A 25,645-nucleotide genomic window follows, 5' to 3' on the forward strand; every position below is an offset into this window, starting at 1 on the left:
AAGAAAAATAAAGAACTTAAAAAGATAAAGCATATTTATTTACTATATTCATTAGTTTTAATTGAAAACTCAAAGCAACTTACATTAAAAACAAATATAAAAACAAGAATAGACAGATCCTAAAATACTTAAACTGCATAAAATCAAAATCCAACATCTCTCCACATAACTGAAAACAAACAGAAAATTAAACACCAAAGGCCTGGATGACTAAAAATGTTTTTTACCTGGTGCCTATAGGCAGACAGCAATGGCACCGGGCATGCCTCCCTGGGGAGAGCATTCTACAAATGGAGAGCCACCACTGAGGAGGACCATTCTCATGTTGCTACTCTACACACCTCCCTCAGAGGGGGCACACGGAGATGATCCTCAGATGAGATACACAGCGTCTGGGCTGGTTCATGTGGGGAGAGGCAGTCTTTGAGGTATTGGGGTCCTGAGCTGCACAAAGCTTTATAGATCAAATCCAGCACTTTGAATTTGGCCTAGAACCCAACTGGTAGCCAGTGCAGCCGTGCAAGAATTGGTGTTATGTGTTCCGACCATTTTGCCCCAGTCAATGATATGGCTGCTGAATACTGCACAAGCTGCAGTTTCTGGACCATCTTCAAAGGCAGCCCCACATATAATGCATTGCAGTACTCTAACCTAGAGGTTATCAAAGTATGTACAACAGGAGATAGGCTATCCCTGTCCACATAGGGACATAGCTGGGCCCCCAGCCAAAGCTGATGGAAAGCACTTCGCACCGCCAAAGCCACTTGCGCCTCAAGTGACAGTAGTATATCTAGAAGTACCCCCAAGCTGCACACGTTTTCCTTCGGAGGGAGGATACCCCCTCCAGAGCAGGCCATGCCCCACCCATCTGGTCTAGGGAACCACCCACTAACAGTGCCTCAGTCTTATCTGGATGAAGTTTCAGTTTGTTGGCTCTCACCCAGTCCATTACCAAGGCCAAACATCGATTTAGCACATCTGCTGCCACACATGGAGATGTAAAAGAGAACTATAGCTGCATATTATCAGCATATTGCTGGCAACACACTCCAAATCTCTGAATGACCCCACTTAGCAGTTTCATGTAGATGTTAAAGAGCATAGGTGATAGAACTGAGTGTTGTGGGACCCCACACTGAACGCTCTATGGGCCCAAATAACAGTCCCCACGCACCACCCTCTGAAAACGACCATCCAAGTAGGACTGGAACCACTGCAAAGCAGTACCACCCACTCCCAACTCAGATAGTCATTCCAGAAGAATACCATGGTTGATGGTATCAAAAGCCTCTGAAAGGTCAAGGATTAATAGGGACACACTCTCGCATCTCTCTCCTGACTAAGGTCATCCATCACACAGGGCAACTAAGGCAGTTTCTGTGCCAAAACCAGGCCTAAACCCCAACTGAAATGGATCTAAACATGTGTTTGGAAGTCACATGAAAATCAGCAAAAGACAAGAGACAGAAAAGATATGGAATGTGACAAATGTGTTGGCCCAAACATACCCTAAATAAAATCAAACAGGAATGGTCACTAAATGTATTAGCCTGAATTTGCTGGTGAGTCTCATACCTTATTTTCATTTTTTCTCTCTCCTAACCTGACTGTGAGAAATCCCAAAATGAAAGTCAGAAATATTGCTATTAATGCTGTCACAGTGAGAAAAAAATGATTTTTCCCCACTAGAAAAATAAACTTAGAAATCAAGACATATTCAGAAAAGTATCTGCAACTTATCAAACACCTTTCTTTTTGGATGTCTCAGGAATACAGTGTTCTTACAATGCTGACAAAATGAACATTGTGCAGTCCAGTAAAGATCCTAAGCTTCAACAAAATGACTGGGGCTTTTGACATATGAATGGAAGATCCCCTTGATCTCCAACTCCAGCTCTGATAGCAGCCTGAATTAATTCAGTAACTTGTCACCTCACTATCTTGTGTGTGTATTCAAGATCAAGTAGAGATCCCACCTGCCGCTGAAGAATTGCTAACTATATTCTGAGTCCTTTAGCCAAACTCAGCCTGCTGTGCTGCTATAAGATCTACACAGGGCAAATTTATAAGTGGCATTTTTGGAAACAATGGGCTTAGTGGGAATCCTCAAGTCACAGAACATGGAGTCAACCAGATGAGCACTCTGTTGTTTTTCATGCAGAGATCACCATAGCTGGGGTGATGTTTACATTTTTGCCTCTCCCATGATTTAAAGACTAGTATCTTTTACCCAGTTGTGAGTAGTGACCATGACTTCCAATTGGCCACAAACACATGTAGTTTAAACTTAGAGCTGGTTCACACAGAACTTTAGTGCGGGTCTGATGTTACTCACAGCCCCTTTTAATTTGCATGGATCACACAACGTTACATGCAATCAGCAGCTAAATCGCAGTTTTTCCCTTTAAATCCATAGTATATCAATGCTCTTTTAATCAGAAAAGGGAAGGCAAAAATGAGTTCAGTTCATATCTGAGTGCTTGCAGATGCTTTGATGCTTTAGGTGGGTGTGTCAATCATTCCCGTCTCCACGCCCACTCCCTCCTCCTCCCTTCTTTCATTTCATTTCCTATTTGGCTGCTGGCTCCCATTCTGCAAGCCTGCTACAAACTATGCTTTATTTTTCTTTCTCCCCTAATTTGTGCACAAAAGCATAACACTGTTCAAGCAAATATTTGCATTCCAGCTGGCCTGTAGCACTGAAAATACAATAATCACACTTTATGAAACTCTGGAACAAACAGAGCATGCTCAGTTGCCAAGGTAACCAGAGGAAATGAAATTTTGACCTTAAGAGGGTGTGGTCATTAGAAAGCTGCTTGATTAATCCTTTCCCTCCAGTGTGAATGAAAAGCACTGGATTTGCAGCTGGCTTTGAGCCCCCTATGTGGACTATGCAAACAGAAACAGTAAAAGCAGTGTCTTTAATACGATGTTTTGCTCCCATATGGATAAGCCCTTCGACCAGCCTTTCCCAACCACTGTGCCTCCAGATGTTGTTGGACCACAACTCCCATCTTCCTGACCATTGGCAATGCTGGCTGAGGCTGATGGGAGTTGTGGTGCAACAACATCTGGAGGCACACTGGTTGGGAAAGGCTGCCTTAGACACACAGCATATATCAATGACATAAAAGCCATTAAGGAAAAAGGGATATACACTGTTGCTCCTAACTACTTGTTGGCCTATTCTAATGGCATTTAAAAACACAGGTTATGCAGTTTAATTCTCTCTCTCACACACACCCCTCTCCAAAAGACAGTTTCAGGTAAGCAGCATGGACCACAGATCACAATTAGATCAGTCTCCATTCTTAATCCCCAAGTAAAATTTACAATCACACAGGAACCTAACAAACACCTTCATCAGTTCAGGAAGCTGAGGAAAACAAAACGTAATTGCTCTCTGATGAAGCAGTGTGCACAGCAGGCATTCCTGAGCAGCCACATCCAATCGTTAAGAGTATCCAGCTGGTAGAGGATAGATGGAGATCTGCCCGATGAAGCAAGCTAAGTGGAATTTAATCTTAGTGCCTCAGCATTCCCCAATCAAATAAAAATGGGCCAAAGAAACACAATCCACTCTGTTTCCTTGAAAGTTTTATGTGTTGACCATAATAGCAGCTAATGTTAAGTAAAAGTTTAAGATCGTTACCTTTACAGGAAGCTTGACAAATTGGAGGGAACCCCACAAATCTGACACAATCCTTTTGTTACCTCAGTTAAAGTAATACATCGGCCCACTGCTTTCCTACACATATTACAGAACTGCAGGGCAGGTTTCGGTGCTCTTATGGCTGGTAGCTCCAAGTGACCTTCATGAGCCTCATATATACCCCAATAAGGCTGCTTTCACACATGGGGATTATTGTGTCAATTTTGTGGATTAACATGGTAGTTTCTGTCCCGATTTCTAAAATTCCTTTCACACTGCAGTACCTGTTGTGTTACGGAGCCAGGACTTTACTGGCCAATAACCATCATTTCGTGCAAATGTCTTCCACACTGCTGCAATATCTTGTTTTTGCCCTCACCCGTTATACACATGCACACTGTAGTTCCCCCATAATTCACTGCACAAATTAGCATGGGAATCCCCCCTCCATTTCTACTGGTGTATGCCGATATACCAGTAGTTCCTCAGCTGCAGAGTGCAGTTGACAGCTCCTCAACTTGATGGAAATACCTTCAAGTCAATCCCGACTTATGGCGACCCTATGAATAGGGTTTTCATGGTAAGCGGTATTCAGAGGGGGTTTACCATTGCCTCCCTCTGAGGCTGGTCCTCCCCAGCTGGCTAGGGCCTGCTCACCTTGCCACAGCTGCACAAGCCAGCCCCTTCCTTGTCTGCAACTGCCAGCTGGGGGGCAACTGGGCTCCTTGGGACTATGCAGCTTGCCCACGGCTGCACAGGTGGCAGGGCATGTAACCCCTGAGCCACTCACTGTGGGGGTGATCTTTAGTTGGCTCTTGACACCCAGGAGACAAGGGCGGGGATTTGAACTCACAGACTCTGGACTCCCAGCCAGGCTCTCCTCCCCACTGTGTTATACCAGCTGTATCTCCTTTAACTTATTTATTTATTTATTTTATTACACTTATACCTGTTCTAGGATTCCCTCAACTCTCTAGAGCAGATTTGGGGAGAGTATAGGGCATGCATGGAGGAAGCAAAGAAGGGAAGTCCCATTGTGCAAGTGGAAATCCCTATGCTGCTGGGATGCAATACTTGAACACTGCCCTTTATTTCTCATTCACATGAGCAGGATTTTTTCTGATGTCTTTTTGTGCTACAACTTGTATGATTTCTGGAACTGAAAGAGAGTGAAGAAAAATTGCTTTTAGGTGTCACTCTTGCTTGTAATAAGTTTGCACTGGGTTAGGTGTTTCTGTGTTCAGTTTTCCACATACTATTTGTACAGCTCTGATTAATCTTGGCTTGTTTTGGGAGATTGTACTTATTTCTTATCAGAACTCTTCCTTGTTAGTTTTACACAGAGCTAGGCTTTTCCTCAGCTTTGGCCTATGGATACCTTCAAATAGATTTAGTTTTACTAGGTTTCTTTTCCTTTCCCTTTCCCTTTTCTTTTTTAAAAATGCATTCCCGTGTTCAGATTTCATTATTTTAGTTTTGAACATTTTTCCTTGATTTTTTACTTGAACTGATTTTCTATTTGCATGTTCCTAGATCCCATATCCCAGAAACTAGAGTGATCTCTACTAACATGCATCTAGAACCACAACAGTTTGTTCCCTGGAATCCCACTGATAGTGATGCTCTTCTCTCATACTCAGATACTATACAATTAGGACATCTGGGGATGTAGTAAGCTTTAATTAGGGGGCTGGTGGTGTTTAAGTGGGGCAGTGGGATGACTTCCATGACTGGAACACAGCGACTGAAGGATATAACTTGTTCAAAAAGAACAGAAGGAATAGAAAGGGAGGCGGAGTCATGCTACATGTTAATAATATATATCCCTGCACAGAAATACAGGAGGATGAGCTTAGTAGCTAGGGGTGTCTTTTACCAGCTGCGGCTGATAAGACAGCTGCGGCCGTTTCTGGACCGGGATAGCCTAACCACTGTTGTCCATTTACTGGTAATCTCCAGGCTGGATTACTGTAATGCGCTCTATGTGGGGCTGCCCTTGAGGTTGGTCTGGAAGCTGCAGCTGGTGCAAACTGCAGGGGTGAGACTGCTCACCGGGGCAGGGTATCGCCAACATGTCACCCCACTGCTAAAAGAATTGCTCTGGTTGTACGTTTGCTACCGGGCCAAGTTCAAGGTTCTAGTTATGGTGTAGAGTCGATCACTGCGCTCTGCAGGTGAGGGCCTCCTGCAGGAGGTTTGTTGTGCACAATATAGGAAATGAACCTTTAGTGTGTCGGCACCTACCCTGTGGAATTCCCTCCCCTTGAATATTAGGCAGGAGCCATCTCTGCTATCTTTTCAGCGCCTTTTGAAGACTTTCCACTTTCAACAAGCCTTTTAAGTTGAGACCTATCCCAGTCTGCGTCTGTGTTGGAATTGCTTAATATATTTTTTTAATAACGTTTTAACTCTTTTAAAAAATATGTTTTTCAAGCTTTTTTTTTTTTAACGTTTTGTTTTAGTGTATTTTAAGGTCTGTTTTTATGATGTTTTAAAGTGTTTTTGGCGGTTCTGTTTGCCGCATTGGGCTCCTGCTGGGAAGAAGGGTGGGATATTTATTGTTTGTTTATTTATTTATTTAAAATATATCTACCCCACCCTTCTGCCCTATAACAGGGCACTCAGGGCAGCTTACAAAAATAAAATCAAACACGTACATAATAACATTGTAAACAATAAAATCACAAAAACATTAAAATAAATTAAAATACATAAAATACAATATATATACACACACACGTATATACATATATATAGGGAGTGGTACTAAAGGGGACTACAAGGGTAAAATTTAACGTAGAAGGCATAAAATCATAAAATCAGTGTCAGGCTCTACCGTCAGTCCCTCCCAAAGGCTCTCTGGAAGAAGATCGTTTTCAGAAGTCTCCGGAAAACCATCAGGGAGGGAGCAGAGCAGACTTCTTGGGGTAGGGTGTTCCTAAGCTTGGGGGCCACAGCTGAAAGCGTTCCTGTCAGTCCAACGTCTTTCACTCCAGGCATGCAGAGGAGACCAGAGACAGATGATCTTAAATCCCGGGCAGGTACATATGGGCGTATAAATCAAATAATAAATAAATAAATAAAATAGTAGCTCCACTGAGAGCATCTGGATTAAAATTAATGGGGCAAGGAATAAAAGAAACATGGTGGCTGATAGTGCTCTACTACCCACCACCCAACCAAGAAGAAGACAAGGATGAAACTTTTGCAAAGCAAACTGCCAATGTTTTAAGGAGGCATGATGTGGTAGTAATGGAGGATTTCAATTATCCCGATATCTATTGGGAGACAAATTCTGCCAAATACAGACCCTCAAACATTCCTGACTTGTGTGGAAGATAACTTTCTCCTACAGAAAGTGGAGGGAACACCTAGAGGATCAGATCTCGATTTGATTCTAACCAACAGAGATGGCTTGGTGGATGAAGTGGCAGTTATGGGAACTCTGGGGGAAAGTGACTATGCTAAGCTTAAGTTCTTGACTTTAAGGGAAGCAAAAGCTGAGAGTAACCATACGCATACCCTGGACTTCAGGAAAGCCGATTTTAATAAATTCAGAACAATGGTAAGTAAGGTTCCATGGCAAGTGACCCAAATGAGAAAAGCAGTCCAAGATGGATGGGAGTTTCAAAAAAAGGAAATTCTAGAGGCACAATGGGAAACAATTATATCAAGGGGGAAAAAGGGAAGACAGCAGAAGAAGCCAATGTGGCTTCATAGAAAGCTTAGAGATGACCTGAAAACAAAAAAGGACACATTCAGAAAATGGAAGAAAGGCCAGACCCCAAAGGAAGAGTACAGAACAGGTAACACGGAATTGCAAGGATGGTGTCAGGAAGGCTAAAGCTGAGAATGAACTGAGGTTAGCGAGAGATGCCAAAAGCAATAAAAAAGCTTTCTTCAGGTACGTCCATAGTAAAAGACAGAGAAAAGAAATGGTGGTACAGCATTGAGTGGGGATGGCAAAATAACAGATGACAAATAAAAAGCAGAAGTGGTCAATTCCTACTTGGCTCAGTCTTCTCCCATAAGAGGGTTTATGACCCTCCTGGCAAACATGAAGTTGAAGGGGCAGGATTGCAAGCTTGAAAAGGATAGACAAATGGTCAAGGAATACCTAATCACTTTGAATGAGTTCAAATCCGCAGGGTGCTACGAACTGCATCCTAGAGTATTGAAGGAACTGGCTGAAGAACTCTCAAAACCGCTGTTTATTATCTTTGTGAAATTGAGGAGGATGGGTGAAGTGCTGGATGGCTGGAGGAGGGCTAATGTTGTCCCTGTCTTCAAAAAGGATAAAAAGGAGAAACCTGGGAACTACAAACTAGTCAGCCTGACACAGATCCATGGGAAATTCTAGAGCGGTCAGTCTGTAATCAACTTGAAAACAATGCAGTGATTATTGGAAGCCAACATGGATTTATCAAGAACAAATCCTGCCAGACTAATCTTATCTTGTTTTTTGATCAGGTAACCTCCCTGGTAGACTGTGGGAATGCTGTGGACATAATACACAATACCTCGACTTCAGCAAAGCTTTTGACAAAGTGCTCCATGATATTCTAGTTAGCAACCTAGCTAAATATAGGCTGGATGGAACAACTATCAGGTGGATTCACAGTTGGCTACAGAATCATACTCAAAGAGTGTTATCAATGGTTCCTACACAAACTGGGGGGAGGTAACGAGTGGGGTACTGCAGGGCTTGCTCTTCAACATTTTCATTAATGGCTTGCATGAGGAGGTATAGTGAATGCTTATCAGATTTGCAGATGATACAAAATTGGGATGCATAGCTAATATCCTGGGAGACAGAAACAAAATTCAAAGAGATATTGATAGGCTCGTGCATTGGGCTGAAAACAACAGAATGAAATTCAACAGGGATAAGTTCAAACTTCTATACCTAGGAAAAAGTTCAGTTCACTTCAAGAAAGATGCAGACAAACTGGAACAGGTTCAGGGGATGGCAACTAGGATGATCAGGGGACTGGAAACAAAGCCATATGAGGAGAAACTGAAAGAACTCAGCATGTTCAGCCTTGAAAAGAGAAGACTGAGGAGAGATATATCAGCACTACTCAAGAACTTGAGAGGTTGCCACACAGAGGCGGGCCAGGATCTCTTCTCGATTATCCCAGAGTGCAGGACATGGAATTTCTTTTGCCGTTATTTGAGGTTTGTTCTTGTGTAAACTGAAATGCATTCACTGGTCTTTTCAGCTGCAGTATTTTAAATACTTTTTTTCAGACTGATTTCAGCCTCAGGTCTCTCGCCCATAGGGCAATTAGGGACCTCTCTCTTACCACTAGCCCTATCCCTAGCATTCCTGAATTAGGCAAGGAAATCTGCAAGGGAAAGCCTACACACACATATATAGATCTCTGCACACATAGGGTTGTCTTTGCAGACATCCACACCTAATATGTGGGTATCGGGCAAGGCAAGTAGCATCACATAACTTTGGGGGTGGGGACAGAGATGTGGCTGACTGCCATGTTCCACCTTTGAAGGGGCCATCATCAAACCATTGATGCATCCAGTCCAGCATATTCTACACTGACTGGCAGGAGCTGAACAAGGCATTTCCTAATCCTGCTGCCAGGCATCCTTTTAACACGAAATGCTCAGGATTGCTGGGATCTTTGGCATTCAAAACATTTACTCTACCACAGAGCTCTTCTCCCAAAGTAAGAAGGAGAGGGAAGAACCCTCAAGTCACTTTGCCTGCAGTTTTATACCTAACTAAGATTTAACATTATGCATCTAACAAAGTGAGCAACAGTTCATGCAAATTTATGCCATAATAAATTTGTTCATTTTTAAGGTGCCACAAGACATGCAGAACCAAAATATTTTATGCATGGTTAGAACACTGATTCTCCTGAGTCATGGTCATGGAGCCACCTTGAACAACAGATGAAGAAAGGGTGGGACATAGCTGTTTTCAATAAATAAATACAATCTTCAGTATTGTTCAACACCTGTTGCTTATGTGATAGAGTCTATTGATATGACCTGCAAGAAACAGATAGATCATTCCAGTTCTCTGCTCTTACCACTTTAACGATGTTACATACCTGCATTTCCTAGATGATGGAACCTTTGGCTAGTCCCTGAAATGTTCAGTCTTCTGAAATCTATACCTCAAAGAATGTGAGCCACCATTTAGGCCTGTTAGTATACCATGTTTCTTTCCTTGCCCCCACAAAAACATGCTTATGCATCCTACAGTAACACATCAGCCAAAAGCGTTAACAGCTTAATGAATGCTAGATAAATGTTGATATCTGCAAAATAATTCCTTCAGATCAAAACATTTACTCAATTCCTCAGGAATCCTAGTGTGATATATGCATTAGCCTATGCAGAGACTAGATAGTTGCACTGCACCATGTCTCTCATAGATGCTGAAGTTGCAAGGAATTTAATCTTGGCAGGATAAATAATGTTAGTATTAATAAATACACATTAGTCAAGTATGTCCAGGTGCTGCATGATACTAGATGAGATATATTATTCTGCCTTCATAATGCCCCTCTGCACTCATATATTCTGCCTTGCCAATATCATTCTCCTCTTATACACCATGAACCTCCATTTACAGATCTTCTTTCATATTTGTAGCAATACTGAACTTACAATATAACACTGACAAAGCCCTTCCCTCATCCAAGGCCATTTTCTTTCTTAACAGTTTGATTTTGTTAATGTGAACACAACTATATATGTTAATAACTTCACTGCAGCCTGCCTTATATCAAATAGAGTTATGTTATCACCTGTTTATTTGTATGCCACTTTTCCACAAAAATTGTGCCCAAAGTAGCTCACAACATATCAAGTGAACAGTTGAGAGTATAACAATTCAAATATATACATCAGAAACAATTAGAAATAACCACAATAAAAATGTACTGCCTTCAAGTCGATTCCGACTTATGGCGACCCTATGACTAGGGTTTTCATGAGGCTGAGAGGCAGTGACTGGCCCAAGGTCACCCAGTGAGCTTCATGGCTGTGTGGGGATTCGAACATAGCGATGAAGCTCACTGGGTGACCTTGGGTCAGTCACTGCCTCTCAGCCTCATGAAAACCCTAGTCATAGGGTCGCCATAAGTTGGAATCGACTTGAAGGCAGTACATAATAAAAATACATGCATACAAAAAAATTCAATCCATATACATTTGAATAATACAATACAAAAAAGATAATTTAATTTAACATCTTAAAACTAAACATGAGAGAGAATAATGCCTAACACAGAAATAAAGTAGTAGTATACAAAACATTAATATGCTCCAGTGATGCACCCATTTCCAATAAGTTTGTGTCCAAGACTCAATCTTCAAACATCTAGCCCCCACCCTCATCTCTCACCTGGGGTAGCACAGACACACTCACTCTGGCTCTCATCCAGAGTGCCCTTATGGCTACCATTATCATGGGCTCTCACTCCAAACAAAGGTCAGTAACTTCCCTTCCACACTCTCTCATTAATCGACATACATACATTCGAGCTCGAGGCCATAAACAAAGTTTTTTTGGGGGTAGCACCCTTACCCTTCTGGGGACCACCAAAGTGGTAACCTTTTTATCCCCTTCTCAAAAAGATAAGGGTAACAGGGCAGACACATACATTTCAAAGAACATATTATATAAAGAACAACAAACAGTCTCAACTTAAAACTGATGCTATGTTCTACAAGAAACCAGCCATCAAATTTCTCTCTTTTCTAACATAATGCTTAGCCTTGCAAGTTAGAAAAAGAATTTTTAGAACTCGATTCTGATACGCTTGTGTAGTCTAAACTGTATAGCAGCTTCTTCCACTTAATAGTCAGAGGTGCCACTGCTAGCTCACTGAAATGTGCACAGCTTCTTCTATATCAACCCACAGCACTGCCAACTTGAGTACACACTACAAAAATTGTCCCCCCCCAATAGTAGATAAAGACAGAAGTATCATTCCTTATATCTCTCTCAAACCAGGTGCAGTTCTGAACAACCACTTACCTTAGCACATGAGTTGATTCATTTATAGTAGTGGTGGAACAAGGGACAGTTTGCCCTAAGATGGAAGGCCTTCGGTATCGTTCATCACCACAACACAGGATGATGAGGAAGGCACGTCTGAAAGACTTGTTCAAGAATGCATAAAGGAAGGGATTCAGTCCTGAATTGATGTATCCCAGCCACAAAAAAGCAGTCCATATCTGACCAGGAACTGCATAATGTATGAAAGGGTCTATTATGTTTGTGATAAAGAAGGGTGCCCAGCATAAGCAAAAACACCCCATGATTATACAGAGGGTCTTAGCTGCTTTAGTTTCAGTCTTCATACGATGTGTGCTGTGCTGATCAGGGTGGTGTGGCCTCCCATCTGTTGGTGCCCCTGCACGCTGTAGACTTCGTATCTGGTGAGCATGCTCCTTGGCTGTAATGTATATCCGGTAGTAGGCTAGCACCATTAGCAGAAATGGAATGTAGAAGGCGACCACTGAGCAGGTAATAGCGTAGGGTTTGTTGACCATAAATATGCAGTAAGTTGAGTTGGACACGTTGTTGAACTGCCTTTTCTCTACCTGAGGGGATAAACAAAAAGACCAATAAAATTTATGTACATATACCATCGCTAATAAGTCATTGCCCACTCTTGGCTTCATTTGCCCACATGTAGAATGAAAATTAGCACTACCAAGGCTTCAGAACTTTCTCTACCAACATCTAGTCTTATTTCTTATTTCATAGTTATCACATTTCTCTGTGAAGTGTCCTATTCATTGTTTCTTTTCCATTTCTCTTGTATCTCTTTAATGTTTTCTCTACGTTCACCATATTTTGAACTGTGGCAAAAAGAAAGTGACACCTATTCTCTGATATTTAAATTTTAGGATTGGCCTCAACTTGAAATGTAACGGACCATTTTTGTGGGATGAATAATTACACAATATACAACCCTGTTTGGCAATGCTGAATCACACTCCACACTGCAGATACCCTATTGTGGAACCTTACAGAAATGTGGTACCAACCCTATAGTAATAGTTGTCACTACTTGACTGTATAGAACATTCCTCTGCCAGCCCATCATTCTCTTCTAGCACTGACTGTGACAGGCAGGGCAATAAAAAAAACACCTCATTTTTGACAGTTGTAGTGGTTGCGTTGTTGCATATTTAATGGAGCATGAACTGAAAGCAGTTTTTGCAAACTATCAGGTCTGAGTCTCATGGAAAGAGTTGTCACTGTCTCTCATGCTAGGTTGACAGCAAGCTTACTAGTTGGTGAGAAGGATCACTTTAAAGAACTGTTATTATGAGGGATGACATCATGTCAATGCACAGAAGTAAAAACAACAACCTTCACTGGAAGGAAAGGAAGTCAATGGAAGGAAAAAATCAATAGAAGCAGGAATGATTCTTTTGCACCACATTAGCTAATGTGTTCTGAACGTAGTACAGATGCCACTGTGCTTTATCAATCACTCAGGATTCCCAACAGATTACAGCAGATATCCAGACTATGCAAGCATTAATGTCTCTTCCAAGGACTTTGATAATTTTTTTTGCATAGATCTTAGTATGCTAAGCTCTAATCTCACTCTATACATTGAAAATTGGACAGTCTGAACTATTAGGAAAACAAGTAAAAGAAATATGTATGTCCCACATCCTTATAAACTGCTTCTGGACTGAAAGACAAATAGCAGGTGACTGACGGAAAAAAACAAGCCATTAAAATTCAAAATGCTTCATTTTATTCCATCAAGGTTTCCTAGAATGTCTTGACTATAAAGGCTTCCACTCCTGAAACCAAATGTCTCAAGTTAATTTTTGTAGGTAACACTATATAAAAAGGGGCCCACCAAAGATTATGAAATGTTACATAAAAAGGAAAATTTGATCAGGACCATGGAGAGAGGCAGACTTAGTTGTTAACTTGAAAAATCCTTCAGGCCATTTAGCAGACCATAATTTATATATCTGCAGACATCTACAAGAAGAAATCCCTACTGTTGCACAAGGTCTCTTACTGGCAAATCATTTTAGAAAAAAACAACTGGAAATTGTGGCCATCCTAATTTTAAGGCGTATAGCTGAGGAAGGGCATTCTGGAACATAAAAGTTTGGATTTCAAAAAAAATCCTATGTCTGCATACTATGAAAGAATCACAGATCAAGTGATTTGATTTGGAAGCAGCTATACCTTTAGGTGCTCTCTCATTGAACTCTTAGGAAAATATCTTACTGGTATAATGTAGTTTTGCTTTTACTTTGCTATTGTCAAAACACACCTCTATTTTGCAGTGTTTTCTTTCTACTGCCTCTCAAAATTTCATCTGTTTTTCATCTAAATTCTTGCACTAATCACAGTTCAAGCAGAGCTATGCAATAGCTTCCAAAGGCTTGAGCTACTGGCCACAATCCTTGCATCCTTGAGCTACTGGCCACGAGGCATAACTCAGAGAAACTTTTGGAGCAAAGGCACTGTCCAACCCCTTGAGCTTGTCTGATCAAGCTCCCTGACCCACATGAGCTGAAGAATAGGCAGACTTCACAAGGAACTCCAACTACATTTGAATAGGCTGGTATGGCTTGCTCTCCAAGATGCTTTTCTAACAAAAGTGGCTGTCAAAGTTTTGTTACACTAGATCACATGCAATATTGATCATGTTAAATTGCCCAAATCAGCCCTAAATCGTTACGAAGTGGGGATCATCAATCTCTTTACAATTACTCAGTCCAATGGAATGGACTAACTATCATTTTATGGAACCTTCCAGTTCTAGGACTCTTATGAGCAATCTTTATTGTCTTTACTTTCACAATAATGATATTTTCACAGAGCCAAAGGATATTTTTGGAGGTTATCTAGAACCAGCTCTGTGAACTTTAGCTACAAATAGAGCAGAGGAGTCAAACAATATCCAGTTCACAAATGGAAAAGACAAGCGATGAATTCCACATGGTGTGAAAGGCAAAAAGTCATTTTGATGAAAGAAAATGGCAAATGGTTTTCAGATTTTACACGGGATGGTGATAAATTCCTAGGCATACCAAACAATACTATGACAAAAGGCAAATTGCTTTCCTGACTCTAAGGAGGGCAATATAAACAGTGTGGAAGCAATTATGAATATTTTGAACCCCTTTTTCAGCTTCCTTGGTGAAATTGTATATTATCATTTAAAAAGATTAAGGACTTTAGACAATACAAGATCTGATTATATGTTAATATGGAATTAATGACAACTGGGATGTACTCACCAAGTCCATGATGCCAATGCTATTCCAGCCTTGCATTATAGGGAGAAATGAAATAAACATTGGGATTACCCAGCAGCCACCCAGCATTAGAGCAATGCGCAGTGGTGTCATCTTATTCCTATAAACCAGTGGCTGGCAGCAGATAGCATAGTATCTGAAAGAGAAAAGAAAAGGAAGTTATAAATAATGGGAACAATGAGAGAAAATGTTCTTTCAACCACTTAATATCATCCCATCTTTTAAAACACCATCCTATAATGGTATTTTATTGTAGAACATAAATAACCAAACAGTATGGAGAAAATATCGCTTACTTTTGCAGACAGAGAAAAACTGCAAAATACTCATGCCAAGTTACAGGCCACAACTGTCCTTTGTACTTCAAACATTGTATAGCCCTTGTCCTCTTAAGCTCACCCTCTATGATTTTCTAATAACCCCATAAATAGGTAGAAAATAACTACCATCTTTATACATTTTCACAGTAAGATAAGTATTTCCTTATTTGAGAGAAGAAAGAGAAAAGGTAAGAGTGGATGGAAATGATTGCAGCATTTTATATTCAGAAGAAAGCCTTCAGTAACCTACTTCCATATTTTTCTCTAAGCCCTGGAATCATCTACCACTTTTTGGCTATGATCTTGTACACACAGACACTCAATGATTTCATTGGCAAAGGGCTGAAAGTTTTTAGATGCAATACTAAGTAAGCTGAACTGAAATCAGGGCAACCACCTTCTAACTAAATAGGCTTTAAGGCATCTTGGCAGCAATCTCTGGCACCCCCCTTTAGCTAGCCATAAGAAAGACGTAAAATATCCTGTGAATTAAAGTGAAACTTGTAAGTCTGTACGCTAATTTGGCCCTCTGCTGACTCTTTTTGAGTTCTTGTTTCAACCCTCATTGTTGGTCTGTTCCAATCTGAAGGAAATCTAATATGCAGTTAGTTTAAACTCTCCTGGAATTTCAAAGAAAGTTCAACCCTGTGACTACAGAAATAAAAGACAAAATCACCAGATAGAAAAACATTGAAAAGCACAAGCCCAATGGCTCTTCTCATCTGTGCAGAAGTAGTTGCACAGTTATTTGGATCCTGGTTATTATTATTTACTACTATTAATAAAACATCATCAATCCACATGCCACACTGCAATAAAACAGAAGCAAAAGCTCAAGGGCTGCATATTGCCAACCTCTGTAGAAGATTATTTAGCATTAAAAATGTAAATATTTGGTAAACTGAGATGCAACTGTCATCATTTGAAGAACAGGAAAGCAAAATTATGAGGAGAATTCTAATGGCCCTTGAGTCTGACACAGATTTCCCCTCCTGCTGATATTTATGCTAATGAACTGAAAGGTCTGCACAGGTGGTCATATGCTAGCAGGCTTTGCAGTATATCCAACACTAAGTACAACTTCATAGTACTTACTGATAGACAGGAAAGGAAGATAAAGCAGAGTAGCTTTCTCAACAGGGAGCCAGCTAAAAGCCCTAATTTTAGCTTACTGACAAATCTTGGTTTTTAAGAGTGGTCTATATAAGTTACACCTATGAGTGATTAGATCACAAAATGTAAAATAGTAGAATGTCTATCTATAGCTTTAAGAAGTGCCAGATTCATATCTTCCAGCAGAGTGAACAATAAATAAGGGGCTGGCAGGCTAAACATAGCTAGGACTGATATTGTCTGCTGTGTCCAAAGTAAGAGAATGCAGATACAGAACTTTACTTAGCTTACTCCACAAGGGGGGGTAGGGGGGTAGCCATATGCTCATTCCTAGAGAGGGATCGGACGGGAGGGAGATTCCATCATCCATTGCAATTTCAGGGGGAATGGGCTCCTGCTGGGAGGAAGGGCGGGATATAAATCAAATAATAAATAAATAAATTGGCCAAGAAGCCTTCCTCTAAAAATGGATACAATATCTGAAGGAAACGTAATATTCTTAATTTAGTGGAGGTGGAAAATCAGTACTTCTCCATCCCCCACTCTGGGTTTGGCACAAACATCTAAAGCAGAATTCTCCAAAATGATGCCCTCCAGATGTTTTGGACTGTAACTCCCATTAACACCAGCCAGCATAGCAAATGGCCTGAGATGGGAGTTGTAGTCAGTAATGTAGTGGCAAATTCAGAAGTGCAGGGTCCCTTCATGATAGTCATAGCCACACTCCCCATTTATTTCTCTCCACTGCTACCGGGTTGAGGATCAGATTCTTATTAATGCCTTCTACAACAACAACAGATGTCCCTAGGAGCCAATCAGCATGAAATGGAGGGGTATTGGCTACTGAGAAGAACCTTCTCAGTGTTTGACTCACCTCCTTTCACTCTGATTGGCTCCAATCAGCAGGAAAGAACAAGGAAGTACGTTAAAAGACTCTTCTTAGCGGCTACCACACTCCCCTTTCATGTGATTGGGTTGTAGGATGCTGAAGACATAGGGACCTTGCTGAGACCCTGCTCCCAAAAAAGTAAGGGATCTAAGACCTCCCCAAGACCCAAGACTACTACACCCCTGGTTGTAGTCCAACAACATCTGGGGGCTATCCGGCTGGAGAAGATTCATCTAAAGCAGGAGTGGGGAACCTTTTGTCCTCCAGATGTTGCTGAACTCCCATCAGCCCTAACAAGTATGGCCAAATGACAGTGATGTTGGGAACTGTAGTTCAGCAACATTTGGAGGGCTAAACATTCCCCATACCTGGTTTAAACAATGCTCTTTATCAGGGGTGAGGAACCTGTGGCCCTCCAGATGTTGTTCGACTTCAGCTCCCACCAGCCTCAGCAAACACAGCCAATGGTAAGGGATGGTGGGAGTTGTATTTCAGCAGCATCTGGAGGGCCACTGCTCTGTTCTGCTCTTTAGGGGCATTTCCACAAGAGCAGAATCAAGGTGAAAATTATATCCTAGAATCACACCTAGATTTAATTTTGTCCCAGTTGCTCTTTACCAAAGGACATCTCCACTTTGAAGTAGGAGCAAAGCTACTCTTCTCTCCCCCCCCATTCTATGATTTCTATTGTATTTCTCTTTCATTTAAAACATAAGAACTAGTATGCTATTTGGATGATATCGTAAAAATAGCTTTTGTTGCTATCTATATTTTAGCATTAAGTGGCATATAAGTTAATAAAAATAATAATATTAAAAACCATTTCCAGTTTTGCACTCATTCTTCCCATAGATATATTTTGCCCATATCTTGAGCCACCTTCACCATGTGCATTCTTTAACATGTTCAAATATACATTTATACTTTAACAGATCACTGAATATTTCTAAGAGAACATTTATTTTGCTCATTACCAAAACCCAGTTTCTCAATAGTTGATGCAATTCTCAAGGATGAATTTTCCCTTTAAAAAGAATACAGGTCTCCCTCCTGTCTGAGACCCCTACTGGAGAGCGCTGGTTAATGCTGGCTGCTGCGCTAGCTAGAAAAAAGCATTTTGCAGATAATATTTAGGTAGAATACAGAGTGTTTTTACTCTGCAGCAAGAGAGGAAAAGAACATGATTAGACATAGAAAGGGAAATGAAAGGACTGCAAATTCTCCTGGCAATTAACACATAGACTCAGAAGTAGCAAAATGATATGGAAATATTTCTGCATGATTTCCAATCAACTACAGCGAAGAAACAATTCAGCCAAGCAGTTCTGCTTCACAGGTTTATCAACTTCTATCACTTGCAGCTAACAGCATCACTTTGGATTAAGAAACTATTAAGCAAGAGTTAATATTATGAAAGGGGCATCTTGAAATTCCAAACTTCTTGCTACTTAATCAATCCCTCACCCCAGAGAACTCTGGGAATTATAGCTCGGTAACGGGAATAGGGAGTTTTCTAACTACTCTCAGCATTGTTAACAAACTACTCCCCAGGATTCCTACTGGAAAACTATGACTTGTAAAAGGGTATAATAGAGCTTTTAATGTATAGCATGGATGTAGCCTATATCTCCATTCACAAGTCATATACAAGCCTGCAACACATACATGCAAACATGTCAAGAACAGACTTCCACTCACAGAATACAACTTCCCCTTCCTCTCTCTCCCCTCCACCCTGACACTAGAGATGTCAGAAGACTTCAATCCAGGCTGGAATTTGCTGCGATCCCCCTCCCCCCCATTCATCCCATTGAACCAGTACTCATAATGGGTCATAGGTCTGCAAACTAAACCTTCCTCAGGGCTGGTTTGACCATTGTACTTACAAGATAATCAAAGAGCTTACTCTCTTCTTGTTGTAACACTGTAGAGCTGCTTGAAACAGTGTTGTTTCCTATATACATACAAAGGGCTATTATACCAACCAAAAAATGGTGGTGCCCATCAGTACAACATAGGGGCGGCCATTTTTTTACGTACAATAACCTTGTTGCAATAAAACTGCAAAGGAAATGATGTACAGTTGCTTCCTGCATAATTTTTTTTACCCAGCACATAGAAGATGTCATGCTTTGAAGCTGAAGATGTTTACAGTGTTAAAAAAAGAAAAACAAACCCTCAAAGCACCTCGTAAGTACTGTCTCTCCCTCTCTCTCTCTCTGTGTGTTTAAAAATTACTCAGGAATTGTGTGGGATTTATTTTACAACATCTGCATACAGAACCTGGATGAAATGGACTGGACTAAGATTCATCCATCCCTACCCCACACCATTTAAATCTGCTCCACAGAGTTGGAGGACCACCCAGAACAGAGGAAGGGGAAGTACTGTTGCACAGACAGAAGTCCATTTGTGCAGCACTGGATTCAGCCCCAGGTTCCACTGGGTGTAGGTAGAAGCCCTTGGGAGTACCAAGCAGCTCCCTATATTTGGAACAGTTTAATAAATTCCCTGAAAATACCTAGGAAAAGCTATGTCTACTGTTTTCCAAGATGACATGCAGTATGTAAACACACTTTAGATGAAATATCTGGAAAACCTGTCAAAGTCTCAGTAATACTCTTTCAAATCTTCTTTGTACAGAAATAAATTAATGTCCACATTAAGCAGTATGGTCAAACAAGGTATTAAACCTGGCCTAGGCCATTAGCCACATACATCCACCCTGAAATACTCCAAGGGTCATTCAGCTAGACGCATGGCAACAACACTTGCAAATGTTTTCATGTGCATACATTTTTTGATATGAGCAAATAAGTGTTGACATGAAACTAATTGGTCAATATCATCCATAGTGAGCCAAAACCACCACAGCACAATAGAAGAAATCCCACTTTCCCCACAATATGTTAGAAAACCATAACAGAACATATCCTCCCTCATGCTCACATCCAGGCCACATCTACTTTTCCTGAACAGAGAGACCAATTTTTAATCTTGATGAAAGTATTGGATTGACAAGCAGCCTAGACACAAAAAGGGAAGGTTTGTTGTTGTTGTTGTTATGTGCCTTCAAGTCGATTACAACTTATGGCGACCCTATGAATCAGCGACCTCCAAGAAAAGGGAAGGTACTAGTTTCATATTCTGATTTGGACAGAACTTTCTTTGAGGGGGATTATCAAACATTTGCTGAAGAACTCAATGAAAGGTCATTCAAATTTTAAAAACTGGCAAAGTGCCCAACATAGTAATGGGCAGTGTATGTTCAGAGGGGCAGGCTGCTTGTTACAAGGTCAACAAGATGGATAGCTGAAATTCGCCACATAAATCCCACAGAGTCCTTGTTGGTGTATACCAGGCCACCCAGAGCCAAAGATGGTGGGCAGCTTTTGTCCCCACTGAATTGTTCCTAAATGCAGCATTTCTATTTTCTGCACAGGAGTGTCTAGAAACTAAGTAAGTAAGTAAGTAAGTAAGTAAGTAAGTAAGTAAGTAAGTGGGCATATTCTATGATACACAAGTGATACTCTGTAAAGCACCATGCACACAGATGATGTGGTGGTGACCTCAGGATCAGCACAAAGGGAAGGCTTTACCCCCACTCAGCCATAGTGTTGCCATTAGTACTTACCATCTAGTAATTTTTGTAATGAGTTCTGCTGGTTATTTTAAGCATTGTATCACGTTATGGATTTTACGTACTCTTTCTGTTTTCCTTGATGTTATAAACTGCCCTGCAGCATGCACAAATGGCAGTAAACAAGGCTTTTTTTGTGTGATGGAACTCACCAGTATGGAGTATCAGCAACTCTTTTTTTGGCTGCCCATGGCAATCCATTGGTGCTGGTACCCACCACACTTTTATCAAGGTATGAATAATGGCACCTCATTTTTTTACAAAAAATGTACTGACACTACAGAAATCATTTAAATAAGTACCAAATTCCAAGAAATGTAGTTTGTCTCAAAGGATCAAATATGTTTCTATATTGTTGCATGCTGGCTACTTCTAAGAAACAGGCAGTTCCAATAGCAGCACCTCTCAGGTTTTGATTTCCTCTGTAACAGAATGCACTGAAGATGTATGCATTTTTGTAACACTACTTTATATACAAATATACAAGCACAGGACAAGTAGAGGCAAGCAGCATGCATTCCTACCAGGCAGCAGGTTCACTACACACACACAAGAACACCAGAGGTATGGGGATGGGGGAACAAGATGCTTTCAGCCCTCTTTTGGCCTTAGAACTGGATACATGTGTACACATGCATATACACATACCTGCCCTTTTCTTTAGCTGGGGAGCTTTCACAAACCCCATTCTCCCCTTACAGAAGAAAGACCTCCAGATATCATGGAAACAGCTTATAACAATTTGGTCCCACAATGATATTACTGAAAGCAGGCCTAGCACCAGCAAGTGGCCAGGTTAGGCCCTGGCCAAGGGCCCCTCTTTAGGCTGGGAGGGTGTAGCTCCTGTTCTGTGATTTGCAAGTGTTAGGTTGCAGGACACTGCAACCCAATGGTGCAGCGGATCGCAGAGTGGGAGCTTTCAGGCAACACACACATACACACACAATGCAGGTGGTGCTGGACTATCAATAGCTACTAATCATGATGGATGGCTACAGATTATCTTCAGGATCAGAGGCAGCATCTCTCTGAATACCAGTTGCTGGAGAACAACAAAGTGAGTGAGCGAGTGTGTGAGAGAGAGTGCTATTGCTCTCTTGCCCTGCTTGTGGGCTTGTGAGTAGGTTGCTCAGTTGGGTGGGCCTTTGGTCTAATGCAGGAGGGCTCTCCTTGTGTTCTTAACATTATTCCAAATAAAGCAACTACTAATACATCTAATAAATATTGCCCTAACCCATTATTCTAACAAGACCCATCTCAGATGGAACTGCTCAACAAAGCCAAGCAAATTTAACCAGTAATATAAATAAAAGTGCTGCCAAATTAAAACATAAAGGGTTCCACTGAAATCTTTGGGGAAGCTGGCAGTAATAATAGCAAATAGAAAACACAATACATTTCAGATTTTTTTTAAAAGAAGGGGGAATTAAGTACAGGGCATAGCTTCTCTCAGTTAATGCCATAGCCATCTGTTCTGTTGTTTTTTCTTACTGTTTTAGTTCACAAGCTCAGCATTAGGTCTCTAAAGCAAAGATATTTTGCATTGTAGTCCTGAGCACTACAGAGGAATGTTTCCAAAGCAACATATTGCATTTATCACCTGTATGAACAAGATTCATTTAGCCACTTAAGCCTCAGTCCCATTTTCCCACAAAGCTCTTATTTCCTTTTCTTCAACAGTTCTCCTTCATTACATCTGAACAGACATGTTTTTAAAGAGAAACTGAATTCATTTGTAGCTGAGTAGAGGACTGAGGGTTAACAAGACACTTCTTCATCCATTATCAATTTTAATTCCTGCCTTTGAAAAACCTGCTTGCTTCCTTTTCATTTCCACAGGAATTCAGCAGGATGGTCTGGAATGGAAACAGCACAGAGACTGATTAAGACAGTTGCAAAGTCATCCTTAAAAAGAATGATTATTTTGTTGTGGCAAAGGCTATTCAGTCCTGCAATTCCATTCACTGGTAGTTTGACAATTATCTACTAAGAAGTTTATGTCTTCTCTTTTAAGACTCCATCTCTCAAAAATCAGAGCCCCTTCTGATTTTTTTGGGCCTGTTCCTGTGCAAGACGCAACACCCATGTGCAAAAGGATCCTCACATAGCTCATCAGTTCCTGCTCTTGGTAGACATATGGGCTCAACATGTTAGGGCAGTCCAGGCAATAGGACGTCTGTCTGCACTTCCCAAATTTCCATTCAGTATAGACTTCCCTTCATCACACTGTGGACATGCCTTAAGATGCAGAGCTCAGAATATGGGAGGTGGATACATACCTCCAATCCCACAGACTACCTAGATGCCACTGCTCATGTGCATACTGATGCTGGGGAAGAAAATAGCAGAGAAAACTGCTGTGTTTTTGGAGACACCCCCCCACAACATGGGTGCTGTGACCTCATATAGTAAAGGGCCATGCCCATACTTGCATCATAGTATAACAAGCTTTCGAAACAACAAATTATTGCTTACTAATGATTTTATATAAGATATGTTTGGTAAAAGAGAATTTATAAAAGGACCACCTCTTAAAGACTAGTTATACATATGCATATTTACTCATCAGTAATTCCTACAGAGTTTAATGGGATTTACCCTCAAGCAAATTATTACCTTGTGTCCATCTACACATGTCCATGCACGCACAACTATCCATGTACCCAAACACCACATTTATTTTTGGGTCTTGAGCTCAGAGTCATGGTGCAGCATGGGGCAAATTATACTTCAACACTATAGAATCAAAGAATTTTACAACTTGTTGTTACAAAAATAAGGAGAGATTAATATACAGTTACAAAAATAAAACATTGGCTATGCAGGTAGCATACAAATTTGACTGGCAATCTTGGGGTTTATTCATGTGGTAGTAGAAAGAGAAGGATCCCAATGCCTAATAGGACAAGGAGAAAGCAACGGACATAATGTGGACATGTGTGGAACTGGGTAAAGTGGGAGTGGGAGGTTAGAATAAGACTGCAGTGGTTGGGGTCAGCATGGCTAGATTTGCTTAGACCGAATAATGAAAAGAAACAGAAAGACAAAAGCAGAGTAAGCAGCCAAAAGCTTAAACAGCCCCGCCCCTCGCTCAGGAAGGAAGCCTGCCTTCCTGCCTTCAAAGGAAGAAAGCCTGAGATAATACTAAAGAGTTAAGCCCCAGCTGATAGTTGAGCCATCAGCCTCAAGTAACACATCATTGGCTGGCAGCAGTAGCTGGGAGGAACCAGCCACACATATAAAGTCAGAGCACCCTAGCGAGGGAGCCCCAGCTGACGAAGCGTCAAGGCCCCAGCTGACAAAGCGTCAAGGCGAGTTAAGCAGCAGAGCGAGTTCGGCAGCAGGGCGAGGAGGCCAGGGCCCCCCACTCTGCCCGTCTGTTCCCTGACCTCAACTAAACCGCAGTCTCTAACCCATAGACGTAATAAACCTTAAACAAAACTATGCAGGTAAGAAGCCAGCAGGGGTGTGGGGGCTTTCCAGTGTTTTGCACCGCCTGCAGCAAGTACGACTATCTGCCTGTTGGACAGAAATCGTGGGTGTGCTCTTGGTGCAATGAGCTCCTGGCTCTCCGGGAACGACTTCATTTCCTTGAGGCCAAGGTGGCGGACCTGGAAAAGCTGAGAGAGGCAGAGAGGTGTGTGGAGGAGGCCTTCAGGGACGTTATAGCTGTGTCCCACTCCAACGATGATAGCTCTCCTGCTATCATGGAGAACGATGGTCTCGGGGAAGGAGAGCATCCAGCTGAGGAAGAGGGAAACGATCCCTTAGAAGGGACCCATTCCTTGGGGGATGAGCAGCTATCCTCTCGTGCTGAGGATATATCTCCGGGGTTGAAGGGATCCTTGTAGTGGGTGATTAGATCATTAGGAACATAGACAGTGGGGTGTGTGATGGGCGTGTAGACCGCAAGGTGTTTTGCCTGCCTGGTGCGAAGGTTGCGAATATCGCCCGTCGTTTAGATAGTTTGGTAGACAGTGCTGGGGAGGAGTCAGTGGTCGTGGTACACGTTGGCACCAACGACATGGGGAAATGCAGCCGTGAGGTCCTGGAAGCAAAATTTAGGTTGCTAGGTAGGATGCTGAAAGCCAGGACCTCCAAGGTGGCTTTCTCTGAAATGCTACCGGTTCCACGCGCAGGACCAGCCAGACAGGCCCAGCTTTGCAGTCTCAATGCGTGGATGAGACGATGGTGTCGGGTGGAAGGGTTCGGATTTCTTAGGCACAGGGGAACATTTTGGGACAAGCCGGGCCTGTACAAAAGGGACGGGCTCCACTTGAACCAGAATGGAACCAGACTGCTGGCACTTAAAATTAAAAAGGTAGCAGAGCAGCTTTTAAACTAACTGAGGGGGGAAACCCGACAGGAGCTGAGAAAGGTCCGGTTCAGAATAAACCTCCCCCCTGGGATAAAAACCAAAGAAATGATAAAATTTTAAAAGGGGTAGGCCTAGAAGTAGGCATTGTGAGAGCAGGGGCACAGGATATAAATTCAGAAGAGCAAAATTACCACAGGCCAAACCACAAGTGCCAAAGACACTTGAAGAGAGACACTGCTTACAAGTGCCTGTACGCTAATGTTAGGAGCCTCCGAACCAAGATGGGAGAACTGGAGTGCTTGGTCTTAGAGGAGAGCATTGATATAGTGAGCATAACGGAGACCTGGTGGAATGGAGAAAACCAGTGGGATACGGTTATCCCTGGATATAAACTATATCGGAAGGACAGGGAAGGACGTAT

General features: G+C 41.6%; 1 protein-coding gene across 7 annotated transcripts in view; it reads right to left on the bottom strand.

Moving 5' to 3' along the window:
* The window catches only part of HTR4 (5-hydroxytryptamine receptor 4), a 357,168-nt gene that overhangs the window by 113,000 nt on the left and 218,523 nt on the right, over positions 1–25,645 (bottom strand). For all 7 annotated transcript variants that reach the window (XM_061616827.1, XM_061616824.1, XM_061616828.1 and 4 more), the window contains 2 exons: positions 14,927–15,080; positions 11,673–12,241 (listed from right to left, as the gene is read on the bottom strand). In XM_061616827.1, coding sequence (XP_061472811.1) covers positions 11,673–12,241; positions 14,927–15,080 — 723 coding nt within the window. The remainder of the gene's footprint in view (positions 1–11,672; positions 12,242–14,926; positions 15,081–25,645) is intronic.

This window comes from Rhineura floridana, chromosome 3, assembly GCF_030035675.1.
Source record: "Rhineura floridana isolate rRhiFlo1 chromosome 3, rRhiFlo1.hap2, whole genome shotgun sequence".
In the NCBI taxonomy this organism is placed as follows: domain Eukaryota; kingdom Metazoa; phylum Chordata; class Lepidosauria; order Squamata; family Rhineuridae; genus Rhineura; species Rhineura floridana.